This window comes from Ursus americanus, chromosome 18, assembly GCF_024610735.1.
Source record: "Ursus americanus isolate L20-20 chromosome 18, mUrsAme1.1.p, whole genome shotgun sequence".
In the NCBI taxonomy this organism is placed as follows: Eukaryota; Metazoa; Chordata; class Mammalia; order Carnivora; family Ursidae; genus Ursus; species Ursus americanus.
In genome coordinates, this window is record NC_142144.1 from 49,515,637 (window position 1) to 49,536,267 (window position 20,631).

At 33.5% G+C, this 20,631-nt stretch overlaps 1 protein-coding gene across 5 annotated transcripts in view; it reads right to left on the reverse strand.

Annotated features, from left to right (window-relative positions):
* The window catches only part of CNTLN (centlein), a 286,705-nt gene that overhangs the window by 179,180 nt on the left and 86,894 nt on the right, over positions 1 to 20,631 (reverse strand). For 4 of the 5 annotated variants that reach the window (XR_015727497.1, XM_045780217.2, XM_045780215.2 and 1 more), the window contains exons 4-6: positions 19,669 to 19,803; positions 18,886 to 19,065; positions 3,903 to 4,036 (exon numbers count right to left, since the gene is read on the reverse strand). Coding sequence is in view for 4 of the 5 variants with exons in the window: in XM_045780217.2 (XP_045636173.2) it covers positions 3,903 to 4,036; positions 18,886 to 19,065; positions 19,669 to 19,803 (449 nt within the window). In the remaining variant the exon portion in view is untranslated. The remainder of the gene's footprint in view (positions 1 to 3,902; positions 4,037 to 18,885; positions 19,066 to 19,668; positions 19,804 to 20,631) is intronic. The other variant, XM_087869621.1, reaches the window with a different exon arrangement.

A 20,631-nucleotide genomic window follows, 5' to 3' on the forward strand; every position in this document is an offset into this window, starting at 1 on the left:
GGAAAATCAGTTAGAAACTATATGGGAAATATAGTAACAAAAACATGAAATAGCTAGGATAAATTTAACAACAAATGTCAAAACCCTTTAGAAACTTAAAACATCTTCTAAGGATACAAAGGTACTGAAAGAAATGGAATGGCATACCATCCTCTGGGACAGGATGACTGGTATCATTAAGATGCCAATTCTTCTCAGGTTTACTTATAAATTTGATGCTCTAACTAAATACCAAACAAAAAATAATCAAGTTCACTCTAAAATTTTTGCCAAAAAATTAATAAGCAATGAATGCTGGGAAAGCTCTGAAAAAGAGCAGTAATGGAGAATGCCCCACATGCTCTCCAATGTTCACCACCTCTACCCTACTCTCCAGTACTCTAGTCTAAGAGGCTGACCTCTACAGACTGCAGTACACTGGTCCCTTGTGCTCTGCCTCTGACTCAATGTGATTAGTTGGAGAGCTGGCTGGTGATTAAAGAGGGTTGAAGAGAAAAAAGTCAAGGTATCTCATCTCCTGACTCCCTCACTGCTGAGCCACAGTTGGCAGTGTCAATGATCCTGTGTCTAAAGATACTTCTAATAGGCAGCCTCTCCCAGGATAGATTTTTTTTTTTTTACAGAGATCTGGCAATGGCTCCTCTCCTTGCTCCTTCTGGTCTGGGGCTGGTAACGGCTTCCTGTTGTTGATAATCTAAATCTCAATATCTATTTGGAGAGAACTGACATCTTTATCATACGGAGCCTTCTAAACCATATCCCTACACATATTAGTCCCTTTATTTCTGTCAATGTTTTCCAGTTCTCTGTATAAAGGTAATAAGCATCTCCATTATACATACTCTTCATATTTTTACTTATATTGTAAATTGTATTATTTCCATATATTAAGTCCATTTCTTCATTTTTTGCTGGCATAAAAAGTGCAACTGAATTTTATTCACTAACACTGTATCTACCAAGTGTGTTAAACCCACTTATTAATTTGACCAATGTTTCTATAAGTTGAGGTTTCTATGGGAATTAATCATATTATAGGGAAATAATTGGTTCTTTTCCTTTCAATTCTAGTCCTTATATCTTTAATTTTTATTCTTGCCTTACTACATACTTGCTAATTCTGACCATGTGCTAGATATTAGTTCACAAAACTGTGGATATAATTTGAGGACAGAATTGTTACATCATCTTACAGAAATAATTTACACCTGCATCTGCTACGTCCCTGGGAACACTAGCAATCCAGGTAATTAATCCAATTTCAGGATTCTGACTTATATGATATTTCTAAACCAGATTATGACTGTACTGTCCTGACTTTTATTTTTTTTTAATTTTGTAACAGATTTGCAAGTAATTTCTAAGAAAAAATCCCAACTCATTAACAATAGCCCACATCCATGTAATTTAGCCCACCCTCCATGTAATCATAGAATCCTTACCTATTCAGGCAAAAATTTTAGTTAGGAAACTTAATTAGCTAGGACTTTTATGCAAGTTTGCAAGTTCTAAGTATATACTCAGATGTTCTATACACATTATAGACATTACCTTATTATGTATGTGCTTATACACTTATTTATACTATGACTCAAGGTAAAAATCATTTGAGATAGTTCATAACAATGTTGCATATCACAGTGGGTGAAATGAACATTCAATAAGTATGCAAATGACTATGAATTCCAAAGAAATAAGCCCATAACGAAATAAAACTAGGTCAACTCTATCATACACCAATAAGGAAAAGTGTATTCAAATAAGAAAGTGCCTAGAATACTTTTCTCACAGTTATGGCTTTGTGTGGCTTTTGTACAATATATAGATTCAATAAAATGATACTGGTACATCCTAATCACCACCACCCCCCTCCGAGAAATAAAACTGATGAAGGAAAGGAGACATATAATATACCCAACAGGTAACCCTTAATCAGACAACTCAGGAGAAACACTGCAGATACATCAACTCTCACCCTATAATGAGGGTTTGAGTCATGGTCCCCTGCTCCACACTTCCAACTCTGCACTATTTTCTCCTCCTGTATGAGTCCTTATAATCAAGCTCTTAAAATTACACATGATCCATTATTTTACCATTGTGTAAGAAAATGTCCATCTGTGGATATTACTGCCTTATTTACTGCAGCTTATAGCTCTTGTAATACACTAAATTCAAGTACACAAAGGGGAAAGATTAAAGTCATGCACTTAACACTGCATTGCATCCTAGAATATATCCCAGGTTCCATCCAAATCATACCCTAAAAGAGAAAGGTCATCATTGGAATATTTTGTACCATTATAGGTGCTATATTTTGAGAAAAATATTGATGATATAGATGATGATATGGAATGAATTCAGAAATGCAACTGAAAAATAGTACAACATCTATGAAATATACACATGAAAAATTATGAGAAATAATAGTTAATTAATGAAAAGATAAAGTTACAAAGATATTATTTGAAGATTATTTGGAAATAATTATTTGAAGATCTACGCTACAGAATACAGATTAGATTGTTTCTGAGATTCTCTAGATAAGTATTCAAGATAAACAGGTGGATATTGTAAAAAAGCAAATTTCAACTCAATATATGAAACAATGTTCAAATTTAAACGACATAAAATGAAAAGAACAGCCTTGAAAAGTACTGAGAAACTTACAAACCAAAAGTATCAAGCAAAGACTAAAAGGCATATTATCTTACTGAGAAGAAGGCAGGAATAAATGATAATTTTAAGATTTCTTACAAACGTATGATTCTATAATTATTTAAAATTACTTTTCTGACTCTATCAAATTATAGGCTTAAAAATTAATTACACCATACATAGATAAGCCAACCAATCTATCATCCTTAATTTTATACTTTTCCTCAACCCTATGATAAGAAGATTTTTAAATTGTGATATAAAATTTTTGCTTAGGTAATAAATTAATATATATACATTAACTGCTACCTAACCAAAAATTCTGCCCTGACATATCTACAGTTCTTGCAATGTACTAAATATATGTAAAGACATATAAATATGTACTGAATGTAGACATATACAAAAATATATTTACATATCAAGTTTTAACAACACAAATATTATTAATGAATATAATACAAATACATAAAATTTATACATATTACATATATAAATATCTCACATTTGTGTGTGTATATAAATATATGATAGTACCATCAGAGAATGAAATTGTCTTATAGAAGTATATGATAAACTTTGATAGTTTACTTAGTTTAAGTAAAAAATGCACATACATACATGCGTGTATCTGTATGTATGTGTATATGAGTAACATGTATATATGCATGCATATGCATTTATACATTTATGATTTATTCTAATACCATTTTCTGATAAAGGTAACTGAAATAAGTTAATAGGTAGTATAAAATATTTCAAAACACTTAGAAACACAAGTTTCTCAAGTAACCCTACTTTGTGAGAAGTACTACATACAAATTAACCATTTTGGTGTAGAAAGAATATCTCAAAAACTAAAACTATTAAGAACATAATAAAATAAAAAGCCAAAATTGGATTTCTCATATATTGGCTATTAGGATAATAATGAATATTATATAACGCCTGGCTGGTAACTTTTTAGAAGGAAACACTGAGTGAATGCACTGTCCTTATTAAAAATGGAGACAAGACTACTCTTCGAGAATGCTCTTCCCAATCCTGTGAAACCCCTGATTCTCTTAGTTAACTATTCCCAGTTAGTATATATAATTCCAGATAGTTTCAATACACAAACATATGTCCTCATAGAAGACATACTGTTGTCATTTTAGAGTGCTCATAATAAACATATATGTCGTCATTCCGACTAACAAATGACTTTACTATAATGTTAAATTTAAAAAATCAAATATACTTGCCTGACAAGGGTAATATCCATATCTTTCTGGTTAAGTTCAGTCTGTTTATTATTCAACTGTAACGATAGAGCGTTATATTTACTCTGTGATACTTCAATTTCTTTCCTTGCTTCGATTAAATTGTCTTCAAAGGCCTAAAATCAGAAGACTTACATCACAATCAAATATGATAAATATAAAATAAATATAAAGGAAGTATATTATATTTAACTAATCTATAAAATGGCAGTAAAAAATTGGTAGTGCTTTTAATTTTTTGTTTTCACTTAACTAAAAAATTTTAGTATAAACGGTAACTTTAATACCAGTCACAGTTTACTTTTTTCAGAAAATGAAAAAGTATCATATCATAGCTTCCTGGTACAAAAGCTAAGAATTTGAAGCAATTAAATGTGAAAATCTATGTAGAAATGCACTTATTGAAATTACAATATAGAAATTATTGTACAATGAAAAAGCTATTAATTACATGAATAAAAAATGAGTTCATTTACTTAAATAGCAGTTGGGACAAACAGCAGATATTTCATAATTTCCTCTATTTTAGATGTATACACATAGCTACACTAGGGGAAAAAAGGACAGTATTGCAAAAATATCAACATAATTTTATAATATTTGAGATTCAGATAATGCTCAGTTCCCCTGATTGTGATGAAATTTTTCCTCAAGTTTTTAGGTTAGCTTTTTCCTCCAGATAATTGTTTATTTGTTTTAAAACTCTTCAAAATTAATGTTAGTTTCTAAAGCTATATTTTTCCAAAATATATTATAAGACTAGTTTTGATAATTTTCATAAAGTATTGAATAAATATAATATCTAAAAATAGAGTATACCCACATAAATGCTATACATTCATTATTTGCAGAAGTGAGCACTAGGTTTTATATCAAGCACGACTTTACTCTAGCCATGATCTCATACTTCATATATTATCCTATAGCAGCTACAGTAATAGTTTGAAGATAAAAATACTGGCTTCAGCTAAGAAAGCACTCAGTACTTCTTAAATTTCCATTTATTACACAGAGCAATGACAGGAAAAGAGAGAAGGAGGGGCGCCTGAGTGCCTCAGTTGGTTAAACAACCGACTCTTGATTTCAGCGCAGGTCATGATCTCAGGGTTGTTGGATCCATCCCCACATTCAGCTCCGTGCTCAGTGGAGTGTCTGCTTAAGATTTTCTCTTCTCCCTGTCCCCCTACCCCTCCCCTCACTCATGCACACACACTTGTGCAAGTGCACTCTCTCTCTCTCTAATAAATAAATAAATCTTTAAAAAAGAGAGAGAGAAGGAAAAAAGAAAGAGTATTGGCATGGATATGAGAAAGCTGAAACTCTTGCAAACTGTTGGTGGGACTATAAATGATGTAACCTCTATGGAGGGGTGGTTAACTGTTCAAAACATTAAAAATGTAACTACTAGTGGCACCTGAGTGCCTCAGTCCTCAGTTGGTTAACTGACTGATTTCGGCTCAGGTCATGATCTCAGGGTCCTGGGACTGAACCCCATGTTGGGCCATACACTCAGTGGGGAGTCTGCTTGTTCCTCTCAAATGCCCCTCCCCCCACTTGTGCTCTCTGTCTCTCTACCAAATAAATAAATAAAATCTTTTTAAAAATTTTAAAAATTAAAATAAATGTAACTACCATATAATCCAGCAATCTCACTTCCTGATATATATTCGAAAGAATGGGGAGCAGGGTCTTGAAGAGACACTTGCACACCCATGTTCATACCAGCACTGTTCATAATAGCTTAGAGGTACATCACCCATAAGTTGGATGAATAAATTAAAAATGGGGTCTATACAAAAAAAAAAACAATGAAGTCTTAAAAAGAAAGGAGATCCTGTCACATGCTACAACATGGATGAACCTTGAGGACACTATACTAAAATAAATAAACCAGTCACTATTACTATATGATTCCATTTGTATGAGGCATCTAAAGTAGTCAAATTCATGGATACAAAAAACTAGAATTGTAGGTACCAAGGATTGGGTGAAAAAGGGGAAAAATAAGGAATATTAAAGAGCAGAGACATGCAGTTTCTACAAGTCAAAAAAGTTCTAGTATATCTTTCACAGCAATGTATATTTACTTAATACTACTGAACTATACACTTAAAAATATTATAGTCATAAATTTTATGTTATGTGGTTTTTACCACAATTTTTTTAAAAGGAAGGGAATTTTGGGGTGCCTGGGTGGCATATGACTCTTGATTTTGGCTCAGGTCATGATCTTAGTGTTGTGAGATTGAGCCCAACGTGTGGAGCCTGCTTGAGATTCTCTCTCCCTCTTCCTTTGGCCTTCCCCCCAACTTATGTGCTCTCTCTCTCTCTCTGCAAAAAAAAAGAAAATTAAATACATAAATAAATAAAAAGGAAGGAAATTTTGACATATTCAACACATGGATGGAACTTGAGATCACCGTGTAAAGCAAAATAAGCCAGTTTCAAAAACTAAAAGTACTGTATGATTCCATTTACATGAGATATCTAGAGTAGCCAAACTCATAAAAACATAAAGTAGAATGGTAGATGCCAGGGAGGGAAAGTGAGAGAGTTGTTTAATGAGTAGAGTCACTTTTGAAAGATGAAAAAGTTCTGGATACTGGCTGCACGATAATGTGACGATACTTAACAGTACTGAACTGTATACTTAAAAATGGTAAAGACTGGGATGTGTGGGTGGTTCAGTCGGTTAAGCGTCTGCATATGGCTCAGGTCATGATCCCAGGGTCCTGGAATCGAGTCCCGCATCAGGCTCCCTGCTCAGCGGAGAGTCTGTTTCTCCCTCTGCCTGCTGCTCCCCCTGCTTGTGCGTGTTCTCTCTCTGACAAATAAATAAACAAAATCTTTTTAAAAAATGTCAAATATCGTAAACCTTGTTATATGTGCCTAACCACAGTTAAATATATATTTTTTTAATTAACCTGACAGAGAGGCCCAGATTTAATGTGATCAAACTGTGAAGCAATTTGTGTCCCAGGACATTGTCAAAAACAATAGAAAAATCAGCCAGCAATTTTTGATGAGCTCCAGCTAGGTGTGATACCAATAGTGACAGACATTAATAAAGAGATCAAAAGAAGAGACAGTGAGGCAGATCTCTGCTAAAATCACTATGATCCCAAGGTGAATGTGCACATGGCCAACTCTGTGCTTTCTGAAAAGAAGGGGAAACAGACTTTAGTAAAATGGTCAGCCAAACCACTAAACAAACAAATAAGCAGACGTCCCTGAAGATGGGGTAGTAAGGAATTGGTATCCAAAACTGCTGTCATACACAATTTTAAATGTCCATTTTCCAACAAAAAATTACAACACGCAAAAAAAGAGGAAAATATGCACATGAAACTTTCTCCAGAATAGACCATATACTGGGTCACAAAACAGGTCTCAACTGATACCAAAAGACTGAGATTATTCCCTGCATATTCTCAAACCACAATGCTTTGAAACTGGAACTCAATCACAAGGAAAAATTTGGAAGAAACTCAAACACTTGGAAACTAAGAACCATCTGCTTAAGAATGATTGGGTAAACCAGGATATTAAAGAAGAACTTAAGCAATTTATGGAAACCAATGAGAACGAAAACACATCGGTCCAAAACCTATGGGACACTGCAAAGGCTGTCCTAAGAGGAAAATACATAACCATCCGATCCTCACTCAAAATAATAGAACAATCTAAAATGCAGTCCTTATATTCTCACCTTAAGAAGCTGGAGATGGAACAGAAGAAAAAGCCTAACCCACACACAAGAAGACAACTGATCAAGATTAGAGCAGAGATAAATGAATTAGAAACCAGGAGCACAGCAGAGCAGATCAACAAAACTAGAAGCTGGTTCTGTGAAAGAATTAATAAGATCAATAAGCCACTGGCCAGACTTATTCAAAAGAATAGAGAAAGGACTCAAATTAATAAAATTATGAATGAAAGGGGAGAGATCACGACCAACACCAAGGAAATAGAAACAATCATTAGAAACTATTATAAATAACTATATGCCAATAAATTAAACAACCTGGAAGAAATGGATGCCTTCCTGGAAACCTATAAACTTCCAAAACTGAAACAGGAAGAAACTGATTATCTAAACAGGCAGATTAATCATGAAGAGATTGAGTTAGTGATCAAAAACCTCCCAAAAAACAAGAGTCCAGGGCCTGATTGATTCCCTGGGGAATTCTACCAAACATTCAAAGAAGAAATAATACCTATTCTCCTGAAGCTGTTTCAAAAATAGAAACAGAAGGAAAACTACCAAACTCATTCTATGAGGCCAGTATTACCTTGATCCCCAAACCAGTCAAAGACACCATCAAAAAGGAGAATTACAGACCGATATCCCTGATCAATACGGATGCCAAAATTCTCAACAAGATCCTAGTTAATAGGATCCAACAGTATATTAAAAGGATTATCCATCACGACCAAGTGTAATTCATCCCCGGGACGCAAGGGTGGTTCAACATTCGCAAATCAATCAGTGTGATAGATCACGTTAATAAGAGACAAGAACCATATGATCCTCTCAATTGATGCAGAAAAAGCATTTGACAAAATACAGCATCCTTCCCTGATTAAAACCCTTCGGAGTGTAGGGATAGAGGGTACATTCCTCAATGTCATAAAAACCATCTATGAAAAGCCAAAAGCGAACATCATTCTCAACAGGGAAAAGCTGAGAGCCTTTCCCTTAAGATCAGGAACACAAAAAGGATGCCCACTCTCACCATTATTATTCACCATAGTACTAGAAGTCCTAGCAACAGCAATCAGACAATAAATAAATAAATAAATAAATAAATAAATAAATAAATAAAAGGTATTCAAATTGGCAAAGAAGAAGTCAAACTGTCTCTCTTCACAGATGACAGGATACTCTATATGGAAAACCCAAAAGACTCCACCCCCAAACTACTAGAACTTATAGAGCAATTCAGTAACGTGGCGGGATACAAAATCAATGCTCAGAAATCAGTTGCATTTCTATACATGAACAATGAGACTGAAGAAAGAGAAATTAGGGAATCCATTCCATTTACAATAACACCAAAAATCATACGTTATCTTGGAATTAACTTAACCAGAAAGGTAAAGGATCTGTATTCTAGAAACTACAGATCACTCCTGAAAGACATTGAAGGAGACACAAAAAGATGGAAAAATATTCCATGCTCATGGATCGGAAGAATAAACATAGTTAAAATGTCTATGATACTCCGAGTAATCTACACTTTCAGTGCCATCCTGATCAAAATACCAATGACATTTTTCAAAGAGCTGGAACAAACATCCCTAAATTTGTGTGGAACCAGAAAAGGCCCTGAATCGCCGAGGAATTGTTGAAAAGAAAAACAAAGCTGGGGGCATCATGTTGCCAGATTTCAAGCTGTACTACAAAGCTGTGATCACAAAGACAGCATGGTACTGGCACAAAAACAGACACTAAGACCAATGGAACAGAATAGAGAACCCAGAAATGGACCCTCAGCTCTTTGGGCAACTAATCTTTGACAAAGCAGGAAAAAACATCCAGTGGAAAAAAGACAGTCTCTCCAATAAATGGTGCTGGGAAAATTGGACAGCTATATGCAAAAGAATGAAACTTCACCACTCTCTCACACCATGCACAAAGATAAACTCCAAATGGATGAAAGACCTCGATGTGAGACAGGAATCCATCAAAATCATAGAGGGGAACATAGGCAGCAACCTCTTTGACATTGGTCACAGCAACTTCCTTCGTGACAGGTCTCCAAAGGCAAGAGAAACAAAAGAAAAAATGAACTTGTGGGACTTCATCAAGATAAAAAGCTTCTGCACAGCCAAGGAAACAGTCAAAAAAACTAAGAGGCAGCCCACAGAATGGGAGAAGATATTTGCAAATGACACTACAGATAAAAGACTAGTATCCAAGATCTACAAAGAACTTCTCAAACTCAATACATGAGAAACAAACAATCAAATCAGAAAATGGGCAGAAGATATGAACAGACACTTTCCCAATGAAGACATACAAATGGCTAATAGACACATGAAAAATGTTCAAAATCATTAGCCGTCAGGGAAATTCAAATCAAAACCGCATTGAGATACCACCTTACACCAGTTAGAACGGCAAAAATTGACAAGGCAGGAAATAACAAATGTTGGAGAGGATGTGGAGAAAGGAGAACCCTTTTACACTGTTGGTGGGAATGCAAGTTGGTACAGCCACTTTCGAAAACAGTGTGGAGGTCCCTCACAAAGTTAAAAATAGAGTTACCCTATAACCTAGCATTTGCACTACTGGGTTTTTACCTCAAAGATACAGATGTAGTGAAGAGAAGGGCCATGTGCACCCCAATGTTCATAGCAGTATTGTCTACAAGAGCTAAACTGTGGAAGGAACCGAGATGCCCTTCAACAGATGACTGGATTAAGAAGTTGTGGTCCATATATACAGAGGAATATTACTCAGCCATCCGAAAGAACAATTACACAACATTTGCAGCAACATGGATGGGACTGGAGGAGATTATGCTAAGTGAAATAAGTCAAGCAGAGAAAGACAATTATATGGTTTCACTCATTTATGGAACATAAGAAATAGGAAGATGAATAGGAGAAGGAAGGGAAGAATGAAGGGGGGGTAAACAGAAGGGGGAATGAACCATGAGAGACTGTGGACTCTGGGAAACAAAGTGAGGGCTTCAGAGGGGAGGGGGTTGGGGGACTGGGATAGGCCGGTGACGGGTATTAAGGAGGGCACATACTGCATGGTGCACTGGGTGTTATATGCAAATAATTAATCATGGAACATTACATCAAAAACTAAAGATATACTGTATGGTGACTAACATGACATAATAAAAAAAATTATTAAAAAACAAAACGAAAACAAAACAAAACAAAAAAACCAGGAAAGTATGGCCTAATCAAAGAAACATATAAATTAGCAGAAACCATTCCTAAGGAACCCCAGATATCAGATTTATAAGGCAAACACTTTAAAATAACTATCCTAAATATCCTTACAGAGCTGAAGAAAAACAGGAAAAAAGTCTACAGGAAACCAGGAAAAAGATGTATAAACCAAAAGAATATCAATTAAAGAGAAAGAAATTAGTAAAAGGAATCAAACAGAAATTCTGGAGCTAAAAAAGTACAGTAACAAAAATGGATGATTCTCCAAAGCATCCAACAACAGGTGCAAAGCAGGCAGAAGAAAGAATCAGCAAGCTAGGAAAAGAAGCATGTAAAATTATTGAAACTGAACACCAAAAAGAACATGAGGAAAAGTAAACAGAACCTATTTGAAAACTGTGGGACACCATTAACTAGACCAACATATATATTATGAGAGTCCCAGAAAGAGAGAGACAGAAGAGGAAGCAGAAATAGCATTTGAAGAAATAATGGCCATGACATTTCCAATTTTGATGGAACACATGCACCTATAAATCCAAGGACCTCAACAAAATCCCATGAATGATCAACAAAAAGAGACCTACAAACTATTACCAACCTTTTGAAATTCAGCCCTTGCAAAAAGAATCTTGAAAGTAAGAGTGACTTGTCACATAGAAGAGATCCTTAATGAGATTAATAACTAATTTCTCATCAGAAACCCTGGAGGTTAGAAGGTAGTGGGATAACATATTTAAAGTGCTGAGAGTAAAGAAGTATCAACATCCCCAGCAAAACTGTACTTCAAAATGTAGACAGTAATTAAGAGATTCAGAGGTAAACAAAAGGAACACACAAAGAGTGTTTATTAATAGGGGAGGCTGAGCGAATTCATTAATAGATCTGCCCTACAAGAAACGCTAATGGGAGTCCTTCAGATTGAATTGAAAGGAAGTAAGACTGTAACTCAAAGCCATATGAAGAAATAAAGATCCCAGTAAAGATAAATCCATAACCCAGTATCATCATGTAATATTTGGTTTGTAACTCTACTTTTTATTTACCACATTTCAAAGACAAACATACAAAATTACAGATCTATGTTATAGGGCACACAATTTATAATGATGTATCCTGTGACAATAATAATGTAAAGTGGAGGTAAAGAGCAATATAGATAAGTTTTAGTATTGCTATTGTATAAGATGGCATCAATTCAAATTATATTAAGTTCATGAGGATACATGCAAACCCATGGTAACCACAAAGAAAATATATCAATAGAATATACACCAAAAAAAAAAAAAGAGAAAGGAATCAAAATGTGCCACTATAACAAATCAACTAAATACAAAGGAAGACAGTAACTGAGGAAATGAGGGAGAAAAATACCTATCAGACATACAGTGAATAAATAATAAAATGTCAGAGGTTAGTCCTTCCTAATTAGTAATTAACTTTATATATACATGGATTCAACTCTCTAATCAAAAGGCAGATATTGAGAGAATGGATAAAGAAAACATACAACAATATGTTGACTAAAACAGGCTCACTTTAAATAAGTCAGTCAGAAAAAGATAAATACCATATAATTTCACTTACATGTGGAACTGAAAAAACAAACAAATGAACAAAGAAAAAAGAGACCAAAAAAACCAGACACTTAAATATAGAGAACAAACTGATAAGTTACCAAAGGTGGGGAGGGATGTGTGAAATAGATGAAGGGCATTGAGGGTAGACTTACCATGATCAGCACCAAGTAATGTACAGAACTGCTGAATCACTATACTGTACCTCTCAAACTAGTATAACACTGTATGTTAATTATACCGGAGTTAATTTTTTTTTCTGAAAAAAGACTCACTTTAGATCCAAAGACACAAAGAGACTGAAAATGAAAGAATGAGAAAAGAAAACCATGAAAATAATAAACAAAGACAGCTGGAATAGATATCATTATATTGGACAAAATATACTTTAAGTCAAAAATTTACAAAAAGCAAAAGGAGAACTTATATATTGATTAAAGAATCAATTCATCAAAAAGATATAACTGTAAGCCAAACAAGAGAGCCCTTAAATAGACAAAGGAAGCAATTATATTGAATTGAAAGGAGAATTGAAAGGAGAAATAGACAGTTCTCTATGCTGTAATAGATGGAGAATTCAATATTCCACTTTAAATAATGAATAGTTAGACAGAAGGTCAACAAGGATGAAGAGGGCCTAAGCAACACTATAAACTAAGTAGCCCTAACAGATGTATATGGAACACACTACTTCAAAAGAGCAAAATACACATTTTTCTCAAGTACACATGGAACATCCTCCATATCTGACCATATGTTAGGCTGTGATACAATTCTTAATCAATTTAAAAACATTATAATTATACAAAGTATGTCTTCCAACCATAGCAGATTGCAGCTAAAACTCAACAAAAGAAAAATTTTTTTTAAAAATTGATAGGTGGAAATCAAATAATAGACTCATAAACAACCAATAGGTCAAAGAAGAAATAACAAGACAGTCAGAAAATATTCATAAATGAATAAAAGCAAAACATAAACACTAAAACTTACAGTATGCAGCAAAGACAGTACTCAGAGGAAATTTATGGCTATAAATGCCAATATTAAAAAAGAAAACATATCTCCAATTAATAATCTAATTTTACACCTTGAAGAAACAGAAACAAATATCAAAGTGAAACCAAACAGAAAAGAAGAAATAATAAAGTTTAGTGTGGAAATTTTTTAAAAAGGGAACAGCAAAACAATAAAGAATCAGTTAAAGCAAAACTTGATTCATTGAAAATAGCAACAAAATGAACAAATCTTTAGTTAGAATGACAAAGAAAAAAGAGAAAGAATGTAAATAACCAAAATCAAAAAATTAAAGTGAAGACACTACTACGAACTATACAGAAATAAAAAGGATTATTAGAGAATACTGTAAGCAATTTAATCAAGAAGTTAGATGACCAAGATGAAACTGACAAATTCTTAGAAACACACAAATGACCTAAACTAACTCAAGAGCAAATAGAAAACCTCAACAGACCTACAATAATTGAAGAGGTTTAATCAGTTAGCAAAACTACCCAACATAAAAAATTCTAGTACAAGACTGCTTCACTGGTGAATTCTACCAAACATTTTATTATATTTTTTTATTTTTTTTTTGAGAGAGAGAGAGAATGCATAGAGGGGCAGAGAGAGAGGGAGAGAAGCAGACTCCCCACTGAATGCAGAGTCCAACATAGGGCTCAATCTCACAACCCTGAGGATCATTACTCAAGCCAAAATCAAGAGTCAGATGCTTAACTGACTAAGCTGCCCAGACACCCCTCTACCAAACTTTTTAAAAGAATAAATACCAATTCTTCCGAACTCTTCCAGAAAATATGAGAGGAGGAAACATTTTTCTAATTCATTCTATAAGGCCAGGTTTATCTTGGTACGGAAACCAGATAAAGATAAAAATATCCCAGCAATGTAAAGTTGGTTTAACATCCAAATTCAAGTAAAATAACATACCATACCCATATAATAAAAGACAAAACCACATGATCATGTCAACAGATGTAAAAAAAGCATTTGCCAAAATCCAAACCCCCTTCATGATAAAAACAACACAAAGTAGGAATAGAAGGAAACTTCCTCAATCTGATAAGGTGTACTAACAAAACCTCAGAGCAAATATCATACTTAAGGGTAAAAGAGTAGATCCTTTGCCCATGAGATCAGGAACAAGACACAGATGTCTACTCTTTTTTCCTATTCAGTTATATACTAGAGATTCTAGCCAGGGTAATGGGCAATAAAATGAAATAAAAGGCATCTAGATTGGAAAAGAAGGAATAAAATTATCTCTGTTTGTAGATGACATGATCTTACATACAGAAAGTCCTAAAGAATCTACCTTATTAAACAAGGTTGTAGGATATAAGATCACTATATAAAAACTAACTATATAGCTATACATTAGGAATAAACCACCCAAAAAGGAAATGAAGAAACAATTTCACTTAGCGCAAAAATTTAATATTTAGCAATAATATGTACCTGAGCACTGGGTGTTATACACAACTGATAAATTATTGAATACTACATCTGAAACTAATGACATACTATATGTTGGCTAATTGAATTTAAATCTAAAAAAAAAAAGAAATGAATTCCATTTAAAAAAAAAAAAAGGAATAATACATCCCCAAAGAAGTGCAAAAACTTCAGGAAAGAAGTGCATCATACTTTGAAAACCACAAAACATTACTGAAAGAAACTAAAGGTAGACCTAAAAAACTGAAACACCCCATGCTGATGGAGTAGAAGTTATAATATTGCCAAGATAGTGATATTTGCCAAATGGATCTTCTGATTCAATGCAATCTCTATCAAAATAAACCCAACTTGCTTTTTTTGTAAGAAATGGAAAAGATGATTCTAAAATTCATATGGAAACGCAACAGATCCAAAATAGCCAATTTTGTAAAAAGAATAAAAAATATGGATGACATACATATCCCAATTTCAAAATCTATTACAAATCTACAATAATCAACAGTGTGGCATAGACATGAGGATAAATGCATAAATCAAATGGACAGAATAGAGGTCCAGAATAAACCCTTACACTTACAGTCCATTGATATTCAACATGCCAAGGCAGTAGCAGTGGAGGGAAGAATAGTCTGTTTCAACAAATGGTGTTTGAACAACCGAATAACATGTGCAAAAGAATGAAGTTGGACTTCTGTCAAACACCATATTAAAAAATTAACTCAAAATGGATCAAAGAATTAAATTCAAGATATAAAACCAAAAAATTCATAGAAGAAAACACAGGTGTCCATCTTCTTGATCTTTGATTAGGCAATCGTTTCTCAGATATGACACCAAAAACATGGGTAAGAAAAGAAAAAGTAAATAAATTAAATATCAAAATTTGAAATTTTATGCTTCAAAAATGCCATTAATAAAATAAAAACAGCTCCAAGAATTGAAGAAAATAGTTTCAAATTATATAGCTGAAAAGAGACTTGTATCCAGAAGTAAATGTAAAGGGAATGAAATAGACATTTCTTTAAAAATAGACAAATAGCCAATAGCATAGGAAAAGATGCTCAACATCATTAGCCATCAGGGAAATGCAAATCAAAACCACAATGAGATACCAGTTCACATCCACAAAAACAAATAGAAAAGACAGACAATAACAAGTGTTGGTGAGAACAAAAAGAAATCAGAACCCTCATATACTGCTGTTCAGAATGTAAAGTGGTACGGCTACTTTTCAAAACAGTCTGACAGTTCCTCAAAAGCTTAAAAACAGCTACTGTATGACTCAGTAATCTCAATCCTTTACATGTACCTAAGAGAAATAAAAATGTATGTATGTATACATGAAATCTTGTACACAAATGGTCATAGCAACATTACTGAAAGACACAAATGTCCATCTGCTGGTGATAAATAAACAAAATGCAGGATAGCCATGTAATAGAATGTTATTCAACAATAAAAAGGAATGTGGTACTGATACATGCTACAACATAAATAAACTGAAAACATTATTCTAAGTAGAAGAGGTAAGTCACAAAAGACCATTTACTATGACTTTATTTGTATGACTTGTTTAGAATAGACAAATCTATAGAAAAAGAAAGCAGATTCTGGTTATCAAGGGATGCAGGGTGAAGGGGTATATGCAGAGTGATTGCTAAAGGTTACAGGGTTTCTTTTTGAAATGAGGAAAATGTTATAAAAGTAATTGTGGCAATAACTGTACAACTCTGCATAAACTAAAAACTAGCGCACTTGGACTGTGAATTTTAAATGGATTAAATGTGAATTATATGTTAATTAATATTTTAAACAGGAAAGAAAGATGCAAAGTTTTCTTAATAACTTAGAAAAATAAAGAAAATGTACAAATTTTTAGAACTAATAAGATAATTAGAAAAAAATTATTGAAAAGAAGGTTAAGTCAGTAACAATCCTGCCTTCCAGAAATAATTAAAATATCATTTAAAATATTACTTATCATTACACAATCTTTTTTACGATAATATATGTAGATAGGAATAAGTCTAATACCAGGGGACAATGCCATTTTAAGAAAGTTACAAAATCTTATTCCACATATGTGAACAGTAGGGTCACAATTCTCCCAAGATTAATTCATAAACTAAGTGTGGTTCCAATCCACTTTCTAAGAGAATTTTTCAGTAAAACTAACAAAATCGTTCCTTTTCTTTAAGATTTATTTATTTGAGAGAGAGAGAGAACATGCATGCATGTGAGGGGAGGAGCAGAGGGCAAGGGAGAGAGAGAGAGAATCTCCAACAGACTCCTTGCTGAGAGCAGAGCCCCATAGGGGACTCGATCTCACAACCCAGAGATCATGACCTGAGCCGAAACCAAGAACTCAACCAACTGAGCCACCCAGGTGCCCCAGTAACAAAATAGTTCTTAAATATTGTAAGATAATGAAGAAGCACATATAGGGCTCATGACTTACAAAAATAAGAATAAAGAAGCAGACTTTCCTACTAAATAATGGGCCAAATTATAAAATTACAATACCTAAAACCATGAAAATAATAAGATGTCCAGAAACACTTTGAGATGTGACATTATATCACAGATCAATAAACTATTGAATAAATGGTGTGAAACAGCATACCCCAAAATAAATTCTAAGTAGATTACAGATTTTGGAATAGGGAAAACTTTAGCATGTAAGATTCCTTTAACTCTAATGCAAAAACATTAGAGAATAATAAAACATACTCTTTCTAGATCCACAAACTTTTCAAAGTCCAATTCACCTTACTTGAGATTCACAGAACACAAAATACTTGTAATATAATAACAAAGTATTACTACCCAGAATAAATTAAAAATGTCTACAAATTAATAAGACACACTCCCCAATTAAAAAAAAAAAGTCGTAAAACTAAAAATCACAGCAAATCACAGAATGAACTTTTTAAGTGGCAAATAGTCATCAATGACATGAAAAGTATCACCGAACACTCATGTACCTATGAATTAACATAAGGAAGTACCACTCACCCTTATCACACTACCAAACTGCTTAAAGGTTGCAGGAAGCAGAAACTGACATGAGAGTTGAGAAAAAAATGCACCAGAATTCAATTCTCTCAATGGCTCAGTTGTTCCCTGATATACACTAGAAGATTTTATATTATTTCCTTAAATATGTGCAATGAACTGATTCACACACTCAGAAATACACATCCCTTCACCTCTAAAATGATTATATAAAGACACACACATATCCACTATATATATACATCTGTGTGCTTATGTTATATATTCTTTTTATGTGTGCATAATAGAGGCACTATCATATTTATTAGCACAAAAATTTGTTTCCGGCCTTTTCAACAAAATCTATGGTTAAAAGAGAAACCTGAAATTCGATGGAAAAAAAATTAACAAAAGCATTCTCAAGACAAAGAGAAAGCCACCAAAAAAAGTATTATTTTGAAAAATACTGATGGACATATTACAAAGATTGATTGTACCTTTATCTTCTATGAAAATATATTATTACTATGAATAAGGCCCTCCTAAGCCAAAGAAAAGCGCCATCTTCAAAACACATATGAGTATTTTTCAATTGTTTTGTGCTTTTTCCACATTTTTTAAAAGACCTGGAAAATACATTCTTAAGAGTCTATTGTAATGAATTCTAGCTATATTTATAAATTTAAGCTCTAACTGATAAAAGTCAAACCTCATGATTCTAAATATGTTTTTTCAAAACATGTTTCATTTCAAAATGCTATAGCCTTTATTTTTTAATGATTACATTTTAGATAACTATTTGAAGTCAGTTTCCTGCTTTGCAACATCAATTTTTAAAAAGCTGTGGGTCTTAAGTGAAGGAATATAAATTAATGCTGGTTCCCACTGGTGGATTTGAATATATAACTTGTTATTTAAAGAAAATTCCATGTAATAAACTTCGTATAAGAAGTTAGATCCGAAATAACGGCATTATTCTCATTCTCTCCACTATCACTGCATACCTTTATTTTTGCATCAATGCTATGTTTTTCTTTTCTCCAATGTGCTTCTTGCTTCCTCAGTTTCTCCAGGTCATTTAGCAGGTCAGCACAGCGGGTACTTAATTTCTCATTTTCCTCCTCCAGATTTTTTATAACCAGTCTGTTTTGCTCTTCCTTATTCTGTACACTCTCCTTAGTGTCCTGTAGAACAGTACCACAAGGGCCGATAAACAAAACAACAACAAAAAAAAAGGTGAGAACTAATCAGCAAATATAAACTGTGCAGTTTTACCCTCACAGCAGCTTCTTCTATATTTGATGGCCAAGGTCACCTGTATACTTTTATTGGCCTCTTTTCATGCAGGTGGATGGGTCATATTTTTTCGCTGGATGACAGCTTTGATGAGTACACATTTGCAAAGAGCCCATTAATTGATCAAGCTGCCTTTGATGCTGTCCCCAGCTATTTTTGAGACCCACACAGACATATCCTCCCAGACCTGGGTTTTATCAATTAATAATGCCAGTCCCATCAGAATCTAATTACAAGAAGCCACATATTCACACTCCTACTTTCTTAGCTCCATTTCCATCATTAACTATTTATCTGAAAGTTATAAAGCTTGGAGTCTTATCTTTAAAGCATCTTTCTCAGTTTTTGCATGTGAGAAAACTGTGCGGTACAGCAGGGCCTAAGGCAATTTTTCCTCCAAGCTTGTCACTTTCTGTGCCACAAAGGCTGACAAAGCTTAAAGGAAGACTTCAAAGCAATAGTACTGTAAAACTATGTACAAGCCAACACACCTTAACTTCTTGACTTTTATCTTTAAATTTCTTCTGCAAGTCACTGAATTCTTTCCTTAAGAAAGCATTTTCTTCATCAACTGCAATCTTCCGTTTTACAAGGTCATTTATTTCTATTTGTAGTCCTGTTTCTCTCTATGGAAAAAAAAATACAATTATTGGTAAGTTGGTATTTCTAAGAAAAAATCATTTTATTTAAAAAAAAGTTTCACATTTTGATTGAAAATATTAGGATTAACTAGTTTTCATAATAATGTCTATTATCACAATTCTCATTTCTGGTGACATGCCCATCAATTTTCAGGTAAACAGTGCAAGTACGTTTATTAGTTTAAGATGAAGAACACATAAAAACTGGATGCCAAATATTGCCACATTCAAAAAGCAAACTTTTGGGATTTAGGTGCATAACAAAAGAAAAAAAAATTTCATAAAACATTCCAATCAAAGAACATGTGTATGTAGCTAAGATAAGAATTACTCTTATTTGAGTATCATTTGGAAGAAAACATTTTTTAGAGAAACAATTATGGTTTTACAAAGGCATACATAATTTTTAAGATTGGAAAATAGAAAGTTTGTTTTGGTACCAAAGATACCTTGCTGTGTAGAAAAAATATTCAGGAATTAAAACTGCCATAGTTTTTAACTGGATGTTCTTTTCGCCTGCCAAAGATACCTAAACAATACCTAATTACGGGATGTGTCCCTGACTCAATTCTTCGTTTCCCTCTTATCTCTACAGCTCTTCTCTCAGAAAATTTATTTACCCCTTCTTGGCTTCTGTTCTCATCTCTGTTTGAGAGTCTTACTAATCCTAATTCAGCCCTGATTCTCTCCCAATCACCAATGCCACATTTCCAACTTTCAATATAATACCTCCACTTGGATTATCTGCTGGAACTTGAAACTAGCGTGCCAAAACCGAAATCCATATCCTGATACTATCTCTTTCTAAACTTC